Source organism: Manacus candei, unplaced genomic scaffold (assembly GCF_025592945.1).
Source record: "Manacus candei isolate 608988 ecotype Guabito, Panama unplaced genomic scaffold, ASM2559294v1 h1tg000013l, whole genome shotgun sequence".
NCBI classification, from domain to species: domain Eukaryota; kingdom Metazoa; phylum Chordata; class Aves; order Passeriformes; family Pipridae; genus Manacus; species Manacus candei.
This window is the reverse complement of record NW_026138061.1, coordinates 10,233,651-10,248,236: the sequence shown is the minus strand read 5'-3', so window position 1 is coordinate 10,248,236 and position 14,586 is coordinate 10,233,651. Positions and strand designations below refer to the sequence as shown.

The window sequence follows — 14,586 nt, the reverse complement described above, 5'->3', positions numbered from 1 at the left end:
CTTGCTGAAGGACATAGAAAAGATGATCTGAAGTTATCAATAGCTGCAGTCATGTTCAGTCCAGCTGAGAAGCCCCAGAAGATCAGGGAACTGTGCAAGAGAACTGACCTGAGGGCTACTCCTGTGAGTCCCTTCCAGCTCATGTTATTCTATGATTCTGTGATCCAGTGATGAACTGGAGTTGAGATGAGTCAGTCCAACTCTCAAGAACCATTTGAGAGCTAATTTAAGTGTCAAACCCTGAAGCAGCAGCTGGGAGGCAACTTCTCAACTAGCTTGATGTTGGGGGTTGTTTTGCGACAATAGAGCAGCCGTAGCTTTGTCTCTCTCCTTGCACACACCAACTCAAATTTTAAGCAAAAAATATTTTAATATATTTAATTTTCGTTCCAAATCAGCTGTGGTGGTGAACTTGTCCCTTCGCCAATTTGCTCCATATTGTCTAGTCAGCACCCCCAAAAATATGCATTTGTTTTCTAGAGACCTTTAGAAATAGTGTATCTTGTAACATAATTAAGCCATGGAATAGACACCTTGAGGATTTTTTCCCTTCTGGATGTGAATGATTTCCTGGCAGCAAGGACATAGACATCTGAACTCATATAGTGTTTTTGTTGTTATTATTTATTTGTACTATTTTAGTGTCCAGGAACCTTAATCATGGGTCAAACTTCTATTGCAGTAGGCTGTGGCTGTTCAAATGCAGACTGAAAAATGAGCATTTCTGTAAAGAGCTCTCAGCTGAAATAGATGGATGAGTACCAGGCAGGGGAAAACAGGCTGTGCATTTCTGCATGGTCACCTGAGATCTCAACACACCTTGTCTCTCCCATCATCTGGTGATGGGAAGTGCTCAGGGAAGGGCTGGAGGTGGTTGATGAGGTACTTTTGCAAATGCTTTTCTAGGCATGAGGGGGTATCCTGAGGAGGAGGGAGACCTGCAGGCAGGTAGTGCACACTGAGTGAGCCATGAGGGCTGTGCGTGCAGGCTCAGCAGGGACAGCAGATGACTCTCCAGTGCAAACCAAGGGCTCAGGCACTCTGAGCTGTATCACAGAATTCCCAGAGCTGGAGTTCAGCTTCAAATGCAAGCCCTTGTTGGGTTAAGGATGGCAATGCAGGTGTCTGCTCCTGTTGATGAAGATCCAACTAACAACATCAGTGGAGCCTGAAACTCTCCTAAAAGAGGCACCTACAAGTTGTCCACTGAGCCACTCTCAATTCCCTGAGCTGAGCAGGTACATTCTGGCCCCCTGTGAGACAGCAAAACAGGCCAAAACTATTTGAGATTTAAACAAAAATGTCATTCCTCACCCTCAGAATAACTCTGGGCTGTTATTGAGTTTTGTTTTATGTTAGATAACCTGGTGGTATAAATAAGACTTGAGAGGAAGACCAGTACAAGCTGTACCTATTATGGTCATGGCTGGCAATGATTTAATTAGTATAGACTTGTCTGTAGGGTGTGAGCTCAACCCCGGCTTTTCTTAAGTAATTCAGGAAATAAATGATCTCCTCTGAAATGCATGGTGTCCTTAATGTCCTTTTTATAATGCCAGTTAATACTACAAAATGTAAGAAAAGGATACGGGCCGCAGCTGCAAACTCAGATTGAATTCAAACTTTGCCAGTGCTGCTTGAAATTGGAAGATATTGCTCAGAGCTATCCTTAATAAGAGTTATACCTTTAAAAAAAAAAAATGTTCACCTGTGCAGATTAGTAACAATGCTGAAACAAAAGACCTTAAAGGAGGAGTTTTTTGTTGTTTTTCTTATTTGCTGCTCTGACTCAGTAAACCAACTCCAAGCAAACACATACCGAAATAAATCTTCCTCTACAGACGAAAGAGATCATGTCCACACCTTACACTAAGTGATGAAATTAAACAAATACTGCCTTTCACTGGAAGCAGAAGACTCTCCTGGACAGAATGCTATGTAATCAGTACTCTTATAGAGCTGCAAAACCAGTTTGGAGAATTTTGGAGAATAAAACTTTTATTTTAAATTTAATGTTGGTACTCCAATTCCTGTTGGTACTCCATCTGTTCAAGGATCGGAGAGCACATCCACTTATGAATTAAGACACTGACAGTGACTATAGGACACATATTGTGAGTAAATACTCAGGTCTTCAGCTCTTTAGGCTTTTGGTTTTCAGTGACATTAGCAACAGCTTTTTTCTGAATCCTCTTACCTTTGCATTGATTCGTAAGGCAAGATGCAACAAAGAACAACTTGGTGCTCTAATGCAGCATTACTGAAAAGAATTCAGTGATAACTTTAATTTCAAATTGAATATTGGGAAAAATTTCTTCACTGAAAGGGTGGTCAAGCACTGGAACAGGCTGCCCAGGGAAGTGGTAGAATATCTGTCCCTGGGGCTTTTTTAAAGATGTGTAGATGTGGTGCTTAGAGACATGGTTTAATGCTGGCCCTGGTAGTGCTGGGTTACTGGTTGGACTCAGTGGTCTTTTCCAACCTAAACATTTCTCTGATTCTATAATTCTGATTCACAGTAGTTCTGCTGGTGGATACTGTAGTACCTGGGATGAGAAATGAAAAGCATATTTGAGGAGCTGATCCCAGAATACACTCAGACACAGCAGAGGAGAAACGGAGAGCTGGAGTAGCAAGAGAAATAGTGAGACACTTGGGCTGCCCCACACAACTATCTACAACAGCCTCATTTCTCATGGGAAAGGAGGGGAAATAAAGGAAAGACAGCACAAAAACGACGTGAAGGGTCTGTATGGTCTTTCTGAGAGGTGAAATCACAGGGAGCAATTGATTTTGAAGTGAAGACGAGCACAGACAGTGGAGGGGAAAAGGCTGTCAGCTCCTTAGTTACTCATTTTGCTCTAACTGTGGCAGCAGACAGGATGCTTCCGCATGTCTCTTCTTCTAACACTGGTACACTGCTTAAAAAGCTCAGACCACAATCTGTTTTAATATCATCTAAGGGCTTATCTAAGCCTTTCTCGTGGTGTAAGAGAATCCAGTCATCAGCATGGAACAATATACAGAAAATATGTCTGTGCAGGCTTTGCCTCCAGAGACACATATCTGGGAAAGCCATCAGACTTCACTTTTCATCGTGGAATGGCATTTGTTCACCTCCCTATAAGACTTAGTCATCCCTTCTTTCATGGAAAAGAGATTTAAACCTACTGATGGAGTCACAGACCAAAGTTTCTGTTTCTTCTCAGAGATTCCTTAGGGAGTGTAGAACCTAAATCTTAATAGCTCTGCCTTTCCCAGCCTGTCTTTCAGCAAGGTATGCACTAGAAGAGCAGTAGATCCTGGAGCACAGGCACGGCTGTTCCTCCAATATGAATAGTGTCAGATTTCTTTCCTGAGCACTGTCCTTGCATTATATCATCTAAGGAATGGAGCTGGATGAAACACAAACTTGAAGAAATCCACCCCCTACATTGTTTTTGAAGATGTCCCAACCCCTGACACACACATTTCTAAGCACTATTTGGATTTTAGATTGTAATGAACATTTGAAATATTTTTTGTTTCAAAGCAACACTTTTAAAATATTTTGGTTTAAACATTTTGATAAAAAATCCATGTTTTACATTTGTTTTCCAAACTGAATTTGTGTAGTCCTGTTTTAGAATCAAGTTTTCATGTACCAGTTTTTGTTTCAACATGTACAAAGCACACATCAGAGTTACCATCCAGAAAAAATGCACTCTGTGATTATTTCCTTCTTGATCAGAGTTTTAATGGGGTAACATTGGAGTCTGGATGTGGGACAGAGGCTTTCATCTGTATAATTCATCAAATGTAAAAGGTGATTGTATAAATCAGGTACTTTAATCTGGATTCACTTAAAAATGGAAGCAAAGAATACTGATGGTGTGAGATTTATGAGGTGCATATTGCACAGAGTCCTGCTGCTGTAGTTTTATGGTGCTGAAGTTTTTTAAACACAAATAAATGCTGTCAGTTTCGCCCATTCTAATACTTAAAAAGAATATTCCTTGCTCTGAATTATACCCAGAAGTCAGGAGAAGGGCTACAATAACAGATATTATATAGAAGTGAGACAGAATTGCTCTGCACGGTAGCAAAAGAGAGGGCTCTATAAAGGACATTTATGATGTATTTCTACCATTTTATGTCTCTTTGTACCATTTATGTCTCCTTGTACCATCACTTGCTATAGCTCAGGTTGCAGAAAGCAAGACACCCAGTTGGACTGCACATCAGTCAGCTGGAGCAGGCTGTCAGCACCCTGGGCATCTCCAAGGGATACTGATGGTCATTGCACAAAACTGTTCTTTCTATGCCCATCTCAGAGAAGATTTTATCAGAAGAGCTTCCCATTAGTGAATGTACCAGTTGTTGGTGCAACATGTGGTGAAGCTGTAAACCAGTTTGGAATGATATCCTGGGTAATTATCTCTTGGAGACCAATGAAATGGAATTATTAGTGTCAATTTAGGAAAAAGATCAGTGGGCTTCCATTTCAAGACTTAATGGTTGCATAAGGTTATTATGGTCTAGAATATGGAGAGTCTAAGAGAATAATTAGAAATTGTCTTGGACACTGAGAATACCAAGGGTTACCGAGAAATAGTTGGGATGAGGAGAATGTAGAGCCTAACATTTTAGGGATTACACTGGTTGCTGACAGATGCTTGAGTAAGACTTTGCTTTTAGGTCAGATTGACACCTCTCAATCTGTCACCACTACGTGAGGTAACTCAAATCGTACTTGAAGTTCCTTGGGTCGAGGCTGGGCCCTGCCTGGGGTTTTTCACCTCTTGGTAGAAGTTCCCTGTTGTAGGGCCATGGAGGACTTGTATTTCATGGTGGGTGATGGTTCACTTTTTGGCAGAGAGAACAAGAACAAAATTAAATTGTTAGGAAGGAACTGTCAAGGAATTGTCAAGGAAAGCCTGCAAAGATAGATGTCACAATTTCTTTCCTGCACTTACAAAGTCCAAGCTGAATCATTTTGTTGTTTTTCTAAATCTTTGCTGCCTTCTATTCCACCCACTCTTCATGGAAACCCCTTCCTGGAGCCCATACCTTCTGTAGGGCCTCTCTCAGCAAGACTATGCAGAGGTGGAGTAGGGCCAAGTAGAATTTCCTTGTCCCTGGTGTCTGAGGTCAATCCATCCAGTTGTGCCTACAAACAGTTGTGTCTGAGTGTGGTCTTCTATCTTCTGCTGGGTTAATTTGGACTGTTGAGTTTTATTTTGAATGGTGAGGTCTTTTTTAAGTGATGGATAGTCTTGACCAAGTGTCTCCTGATGTGTCTAGAATCTTTAAGAGTAGGACCCACCAGCAGGATTCACTAAGAATTATATCATCAGCATCAGAGCATCCAAAGGCACTTCTTTCTGGGGATGTTATAGCTGTGTTCATATCTGAGGCACTCTACAAATAATTTTAACAGGATAACCCCCTGCCTGTTCTGAGTTGCAATGAATGCAGATCATGGGAGGCAAGTGCATCTACAGGACTCTTTTTTGATCACTTTGCCCCATCTATTGGTGAGAGGCTGCCTTAGGTTCTGGCTGAATTTTGCCAGTGTATTCTATAAAGATCACTTATTGCCACAATCTCAGTCAAACCATACCACAAATAGCTCCTTTTTTACACTGTTTTCTTCCTCTTTTCAGCTACATTTCTCCTTAAATGTAAATGCTAATATTGATTGTAATACCTTAATATTGAATGGTGACAGGGAAAATACAGTCTGGCCATTTTCTATCTTGTATCAATTGCTCAGTTTCAAATCCTTACAGAAGGTTTGGGTAGGATAGGGGAGTTGTTTGTTTGGTTTTAAATACAATCACACCAGAACTTCCCTATGTTGAAAACTGAAAAGTAATGAAATCGTCATGTTAGAAGATGGAGTGAGTTAGCCAGGGTAAAATCTCAACTCAGTCATATATCCATTTCTCACATCCATCCCCATGCTGTTTGCTCAGGTCCTGATCCAAAAAATACATGAACACATGCTTTGTTCTGAACACAGGAGAAATCCTGTCTTGTCTACAGGGGAAGCTGGCAGTAACAAACACCTCTGCATCTCAGGCAACATATTAGGGCCTGTCAAGTCTGGAAACAAATTTCTCAGCTAGGAAGCCGAATTTAACAATTTGCTCAATACAAAAATAAATCCTTCTGTACATCAGATGGCTACTGAAAGAGTATTTTTCCTGAGAGAAACTGCTGTTGAAGGAAGATGAGTAAGAGTGTTAAGATATTTTCAACTGAATGTGTCCATTGAAGTATGAGTTCTTGAGGACCTTTTACTACCAACCAGGTTGATGTAGAGCAGCAAAATGGTGGTACATTTGTTTGAAAACACTTGAATCACTGCAGTGTGTCTCTGGACACTTGGATTCATATTTTTACCCCCACCCCCTAAAAAGAAACAAGCTCAAACCACAGGTCTGTTCCATTCATTAGTTACTTTCAGCAAGGTTTTTGCAGAGGTAAATCATTCACTTTGAAGTAACATGAATGAAGGTTAAATTAGATTGGATGCTCCAAGGGATCCCGCTGGTCAGGCTTTGCGTTGTAGGTACCATTCATGGCCTTCAGTTCCTCCCTCTCTTCTACTGGAGTGGAGGGTGGAGCTCACCTTGTAGCACAGTGGCTTAAGCAGAAGATCTTATTCTGTTTGTGATCATGGATCCCTTGGAGTTCATTTTGGTATCTTGTATTTTTTGGGTAGAAGTTAATGAAATAAAGCTCAGTGCTTTTGCCCGTTTTCTACAAGGCCCCAACCACACAGGGAAGGACCTGAGGCTTTCAGTCACTATTGGAGAGTTTGATAAATTGGCTTTGCTTCCTCTCTTGCAGGGACCTCCTGGGCCCCCAGGCAGCGCTGGACCCCCTGGACCACCTGGAACACCGGTAAAAAAGCTTGGGGTTTTTTTGTTTCACATCAAGGAGAAGAAAAAACAGCTGGGGATAATTTTAGGTCATGGTTTTCAGAGGGAACAGAGTTAGGGCCTCTGGTAATGTGTGTTTTCTCTTATATTTTCTCACTGCAAAGCCACAGCTGGTCCTAGAGGACAGTTTCTCTGTACTGAGCCTTGGAGACATGACGGTGCTCCCTCGGGATAAGGGTTATGTCTACAGGACTCCCCACAGCAGAAACCTGACTGCCATGGAAGGGGAAACTGCACTTTGATTGAAAGCAGCCATCTCCACTGAGGCTCCTGCAAAGGACAGATTTACTGATTATTTTTTTTTCTTCTGATTTCATTTTTCAGGGACTGCCAGGAGAGATTGGTGTTTCTGGTAAAATGGGGCCACCGGGACCACCTGTAAGTGTTGAGGAACTGTTTAGCTCACCTCCAAGCTCTCCATTACTTCAAATTGTTTAAACCTCATGTCTACTTCATTTTCTGTACCTTATCTGAACACAAGGTTTTAACATGGGCTCCAACAACTTCACCTTTAATGCAGACATTATTCTCCAGTGCCTTTTATGAATAAGAATTTTACCAGGTACAGTCCCACTATTCCTACACAACGGGACCATGATATTTACTTTATATGATACTTTTCAAAAGTCTTTGTGCATTTGACACAATATTGTTTTTCCAAACCTGGAATTTCCTGAATCAGGCCAAATAACTTGCAATTAAAATCTCAGATTTAGCAGAACATAGAAATTTCTATTGGGTCTTAAGTCAAGAAAGGTAAATTATTCAATACTTAGTGTAGAACTGCCACCTACAGCCTACAATGTTTGGGGATAGACTGACACTCAGAAAGGGAAAAAAGGTTTTTCTCACTATTTTAAATACATTACAGGAAGTAATTTTATTTCTTATCCTGTTGAACCATTCAGTCACTGCGTGTTGTGTAATTTAATTTTAGGAGTCTATATACTGTGTAAGAAATTACTAATATTTAAAAGGAGAAATAGATGTAAAAAATTCTTTATGGTTATGAATGATAGAGACTTATAAAGAATAAGTTTAAATGTAAGTAAGATAAGTGAAACTTTATTTAACAATCCACAGTGCATAAAAGTGCTTTACTGATGTTTCTCTGTAACAACACTGACATCCAGTGGTCATTCACTAAAACTGGGGTACTGGAAAAAGGGCCAACCAAATATGTGCAATGTGAGAATTTTTGTGTGTTTTGAGTCACAGTAGGAAAAAAAGGTAAAACAAAATCCATGAGGTTGTTCTTCTTTTCTTAAACTTAGGTGAGTGACAGGAGGCATGAACTGAGAAATATTATCCTGAGTTTGATGATAATAATTTGAAGAACCAGCACTTACAGGTTATGATTTCCTCTTATTTAGGGGTTGCCTGGCAAAGATGGACTCAATGGGCTTCCTGGGCTTCCAGGCCAAAAGGCAAGTGACATCATGTACCTGGGATTAAGCTGCTCACCTGGGCAGAACACTGGGGTGAGCTACCAAGGGTAGGTGGGAAGGTTGGTGCATCTCCAGAGTCAAACACCCCCCCACCCATCCCACACTGCTGAGCCATCAGCAAAGCTCCAGGGCCAAGTCAGCCGGTGTGATTGCACTACCCTGAGTCGTGATGAAGATGGAGCTGGTTGTAAATACAGCAGGGAAGAGAGATCCTCTTCCAGTCTTCAACTACTATATCCTATTTGGCAAACACAGCTCAGCACTGGAAGCAGAGAAGCTTCTACTGTCATTCAGGAAATCCAGTGACTCTGGCAAGTCAAGATATATATCCAAGGCACAAAGAAGAAGAACAAAGAAATGTAGCAGGCTCCAAAAATGTTAATTTCTTTCCTCCCTGAACAGCTGGAAAGAAGAGATGCCATCCCCCTAAACCATCTCTAGGTCTTTGTAGCAGAAGGATGATTCTTTATTATGTTCTACTTCTTATGCCCCACTTGAAAGCTTCTCTAAATGACAGATTGTGATGAGTTGTCTCCTCTGTTGTCTCTGCAGTTGGAGAAGGGAGATAGCAGATTTGGAGATAGTAGATTTAGAGATAGGATACACTCTGGTTGACCTACCCTCCCTATGAAAATAAGTGACAAAGAAATGTACCATATTATGACTAAAAAGGCCAAAGTAGGCTTTGGGGATGATGATACCGTATTGGATTAAGGGCAACAGCTCTTAACCATCTGTTGCCTTGGACTGCATTGGCAACAGCGTTCTTCCTTCTGATACTTGAGCCCAGGTTTAGTAGAGTCCCCAGCTCCCATTTATTGATGAGTAAAGATGAGAAATTTGGAGCCAACAACATACTTCTGATGTTAAATAAACTTTGGATTTTATCCACAGCCCTTTGTAATACTTACTGCACTTCCCACCTATGCAGCACATTTCAACCACTGCAACCTCTGCTGTCCGTGCTGATACCACTGGCATTGGAAGATAAATTTCAAAGTGTTTACATAATGGATCCAGTGACCAAGGTCCCAGACCCAAAATTATGTTTGTTTTTTTTTGTCAAAACGCTTTCTAACTTTCTAAGCACATATAGTTTGAAGAAACTGAATGGAGGTGTTGTTTTTCAAATAATTCATTATGGGCATCTTTAATATAAAAGTGGTTCACTTTGTGTCATTCCAGAAGTTTTCCAGTAGGGTGACAGGTGCTGGAGGTATGATTCTACTGGAAAGGAAATACATTCCAGGAACCATATTCTCACACAGCTCAATTTACACCCTCAGGCTGATACTGAGGAGTTGAGTTAAAATATTCCTTACCATTGTCTGCAAACACGCTACACTATCAGAGGAGTTGGAGTATTGACTTCTTGTGTTCCCTGCAGGGAGAACAGGGGGAAAAGGGTGAGGAAGGCTTTCCTGGAAAAGCTGGCCCTAAGGTAAGGGATTTTATTTCACAGTCTGATGTAGCCACAGAGTCAATCACGGTGTGATTTTGGAAGGTCTTATACTGAAGTCAGAGAAATCTTACTCTCCTTTAGTTGGAGACATAAGTGAATGAGCAGATGAGGCTCATTGCCTGTCAGAGTTCGTGGTGTTCTGAAATACCAAACCCTCTTTTATGCTGCTCCCTCAGGCCTAAGTGCGCAGGGAGACCTGACCTGGACTTTGTGTTGGCTCCCTGTGTTCTGCATTCCCAAGCCATCAAAAAGGCAATTTCAGTGCCTTATGACATGTTGGTAGACCAACATGGGCCAGGATGAGAAAATATACCAAAGGGTCAGGTCCTTACGGTGGTAAAGCCTTGCTTTTTTTTTTCCAGGGTGAACCAGGGAGCCGTGGCCAGCCTGGCGAGCAGGTGAGCAGGAAAAATAGTCCTCAGAGAAAAGCCTACCTGTCAGAGCAATATGAAGTGACCACATGCGATAACAAAACCATTTGCCAGTGACAAGATCTGTGCATGTCATTTGCATCTGCAGTTGAAGATGCAACAGATGGGGGGGATGAGACTCGTGGTTGAAATGAGTAAAGCAAAAATTTCAGAACAAAGATGTGTAAAATCCAACTTTTCATTATACCCTGGAAAAATGAAATCATCTTATTCCTGGTGGATAGGGAAGAATAGGAGGGTAGAGTGGCTTCAGTGTTTAGTTTCCTTTACACCTCAAGTTAATGCATAGTGGTGGTTCTGGAAGATGATGTTTGATGCAAGAGGTGATGCTGTCACTTCTAAGTTGTAAATGCTTGCTGACTGTTACATAGTTATCTTAGTTAACTAACCATAGATGTTGACATTGTCATCTACATGTCAACTTTCCAACTATATTATGAAATTCTGTTGAAAGAGAAGTCTGTATAATAGAGTCTTGTATACTAAAATTTTTGGGGTGCAGGGTATATACCAGCAATGAAAAAGCCTTAGAGCCAAATTCTTCTTACTCCTACCAGTTTTAGTCTAATCTTCTGCCGTAAAGACCAAATAGGAGGATGGTCATGGCCTCTGCTCCCATGTTGGCTTATGCAATAAAGTAGAACATACACCACCAAATGGACTTGGAGGGAATATGGGAAGAAGCAGTGGTGGGGGTCAGTCTCTTCTACCAGGCAACAAGTGACAGAGCAAGAAGAAGTGGCCTCAAGTTGCTACAGGGGAGATTTCAGTTGGATATTAGGAAAAATTTCTTCACAAGAAGCATTGTCAAGCACTGGAACAGACTGCCCAGGGAATTGGTGGAATCACTGTCTCTGGAAGTATTCAAAAAATGTGTGGATATGGCACCCCAGGACATAGTTTAGTGGTGAACATAGTGGTGGTGCTGAGTTGATGGTTGGACTTGATCTTAGAGGTCTTTTCCAGCCTTAATGATTCTATGATTCAATGATTGAAGGAATAAGGCTCCAATTCTGAGGTACAAATTGAGGTATATTGCGACAAGGCACTTATTAAGTGGGTAACAATTACACCACCCTGTGAGTGGGGACTGTTCTGCTTCTATTCCAAAATTCCCTATAATCTACCTAATAGGAAACACTCATTTCAAAGAAAAGTATCCTCGCCTGCCGTCCCAAGTAAGGGGAAATCAACAGGGCATGGGCAAATCATTTGTCAGGAGCACATCAGGCTCCCAGGGACATGCCAGGCTTGCAGTTTCCAGGCAGGCTTGGTTCCAGTGCAGCAAAGGGTCAGACCCCAACCAAAGCACTGCCCCTTGGTCAGAATCATTTCTCCACAAAAGGCTGTTTTGAATTCTAACACCACCTTCCAAAACACTTGCTCCTCTCTCGACAGCATGGTGTTCTCCACACATTTCATACATGTTCTCTTTTCTGTCACCTCAGTCATAGATACTCAGAATTAGATACTGAATAGTGCAGACCTTAGAGGACTTCACTTTGTATATCCTCTGAATTTTGAAAGGAAACAGCTCATAGCAGGTGTGTGAATGTTGTTTCTTCAATCAGTTGTACATCATCCTCCAGAGACCCTTCTACACTACATTTCTGTGGTTTACTAATGAGAACATCATGTTGGCCTGTGTCAGATGTCTTACTAAAGTCAAGATATATTATACAAATTCTTCCTTCTTATCTACTTGGTTATCTTGTCAAGGGAGGGAACTGGATGGGTTTGGTATGGTTAGTTTCTAAAAAATCCATGTTGGCTGTTTTGTATTATCTGTCCTTGAACTCAGACAAACTCACTGATGTTTTGCTTCAGGACCTTTCCAGAGGCCAAATTTACACCACATTTTTTGTATTTTCTCTCCAAATTCTCCTTTTTTTCCTTCTTTAATGTTAGGCCCTCTGATTGTTGTCCTGATTTCTGGCATCTCAACATCATTCACATCCCTGGAAGAGCTCAAGGCCAGGTTGGATGGGGTTTTGAGCAACCTGGTCTAGTGGAAGGTATCCCAGCCCAAGGCAGAGGGGTTGGAACTAGATGGTCTTGATTGTCCCTTCCAACCAAAACCATTCTGTGATTCCATGATCAACTGGGATTCTGCAGTGACTCTGAGAAAGCACCACTCCCTCTGTCACCAGATGTCACTTTCCTTAAAATTGTCCCAACGTCACCCTGATGTTCCTGGTCATCCTCAGTCACCACGGCACCTTGTTTCTCACCTGATTTTGTCTGCAGACTTATTTCACCTGTATCATGATAATCTTTTGGGCCTTCCCATACCTGAGATAATAGTTTTAAAGCAGGGATCATCTTTTCTTAGTTCAGTTTTTGTGCAAGATTTAGTGAATTTGGGTCATTGACCATGACTGAGATCCTTTGTGATATCACACTACAACTGCAGGGAGAGCAGAATAATTATAAATAGGAAACCACATGGTTGTTTTCAGATGACAAACTGGGTCAACTGGGAGCTAAATTTGAGAACAGTGGATATATTTAGGAGAAACCACATGACACAGAGATCGTAATTACTCCAACAGCAAGTATTACATCAGAAAATCAAAGGCAAGATTCAAATAGAAATATATCCAAATGTGCAAAAGTGCATCCAGAAAATTCTAGATCTGTTCTTCAGGTGACATCTATACTGTTCAGATTAATACAGTGCAGTTTTTGCATTTCCAGACTACACCAGATCATTAAAGATGAAAATAAAAGTTAGATTTAATTTCTTTAGCTGCTTTTATTTGCTTCCTTGGTCCTGCTACAGAGCAGCACAAAGAAATAATGTACCAAATTCCATGGCATCAGTTAACAGGCAAAATGGAGAAGGCTTGTCTGTTTTATGTAATGGTTTTCAAAAAAAAAGGAAATTATTTGATAATCAGACTAATCCCATTATCTCTCAGAAAACTACATCTACAATCAAACCCTTGAGAAAACGGGGTCAAGGTCTGTACCACAGTATTCTAGATTTCATAAACTTCTTTGTTATTTCCAGGGTGAAGCAGGTTTTCCAGGTCGTCAGGGTTTACCTGGACTGAGAGGAGAAAAAGGAGACCAGGTGAGTGACTTTGAGGAATAGCTTTTTTTGGGTCGTTTAGCAGCAGGATGACTTGAGTGTCCCTAGATGATATTCTCTCTTGGTGAGATTGCTGTGGTGAGCAGCTGATTGGCATCCAGCAAGGTCAACAAGCACCCCTTCCAAAAAGGTATTTCCAGCCTAGTGACTGTTCCTACTTGCAGCAGAGGTGATAATGAACAATGTTTGTCCTAAATGTAGAAGGTTATACCTGATGCCATGCTGACTATTAGGCAGTAGAAGAGGTACATTGTTCTTTAGGACTCCCTTCCAGAAATATCTGCCCTATTTAAGAACAGTAACGATTTTTGATAACAACAAAAAATCACAATTCCCTTTGTCACTGAGCCTTGGAGAAAGCTGCAGATGGCTTGATTATTTTCTGATGGTCTAACTTCCACCAACATCTTGGTGTCTACTGATTCCCCTGGCTAGTTCCAGACCTCTGGAGTCATCTGCATACCAAGAAATATTTGTATCAGGGGCCTGACAGTAAATTTAACTATGTAAATGAGGTCTGCACTCCTGAGAGCTGACCACACGCTTGAACGTGATCAAGAAGGATCAAAAATCAGCTGGGATCTTTTCATTTAGTTTGCTCCATTATATGCATTGTAGAGCATAGGATATAGAGTGTATTCCTTTGGAAGTGTTCAAGGCCAGATTGGATGGTGTTCAGAGCAACCTGGTCTAGTGGAAGGTGCCCATGGCAGGGGTTGAAATTACGTGATCTTTGAGGTCCCTTCCAAACCAAACCATTCTATGATTCATTCTACATACAATACTATAGAAATGTAGGTCAGATAGCTCCAATTTGAATGCAGGATAAATGCTCTTTGGGTATGCACTTTGAGGAGTATCACATCATCCTTGTTAAGCAGCTCACGTTCACAAGGCCAGGTTACATTGGCAAAATAGTAATGTGAATAAATAAAATAGTATTTTGGATCTTAATTCCTATTCTGCTTCCTTTCTTGTCCAACTGGAAAAAAATCTTTTTTTTTTAAACTGCATTAAGCAGTAGGATCTTCTACAAGTAAGTTATTTAGGCTTGGTGCTTTCCTTTCCATGAACTCAGTTGATATTCATTGGTTTTGAAAATAATGTGGTTTTATGAAGCCACCTTCAAAATTTCACATTTTTAATTGCTTGCTCTACCTCTTGAAAGACAGGTAAGATAATTGAAAGTGTAAGATATCTTGGTGGGGCTGATGCAATCAAA

The 14,586-nt window shown here is 41.0% G+C and overlaps 1 protein-coding gene across 1 annotated transcript in view; it reads left to right on the top strand.

Moving 5' to 3' along the window:
- The window catches only part of COL22A1 (collagen type XXII alpha 1 chain), a 196,044-nt gene that overhangs the window by 124,395 nt on the left and 57,063 nt on the right, over positions 1 to 14,586 (top strand). The window contains exons 24-29 of the mRNA XM_051778556.1: positions 6,838 to 6,891; positions 7,254 to 7,307; positions 8,303 to 8,356; positions 9,765 to 9,818; positions 10,202 to 10,237; positions 13,284 to 13,346. Of these exons, the coding sequence (XP_051634516.1) occupies positions 6,838 to 6,891; positions 7,254 to 7,307; positions 8,303 to 8,356; positions 9,765 to 9,818; positions 10,202 to 10,237; positions 13,284 to 13,346 (315 nt within the window). The remainder of the gene's footprint in view (positions 1 to 6,837; positions 6,892 to 7,253; positions 7,308 to 8,302; positions 8,357 to 9,764; positions 9,819 to 10,201; positions 10,238 to 13,283; positions 13,347 to 14,586) is intronic.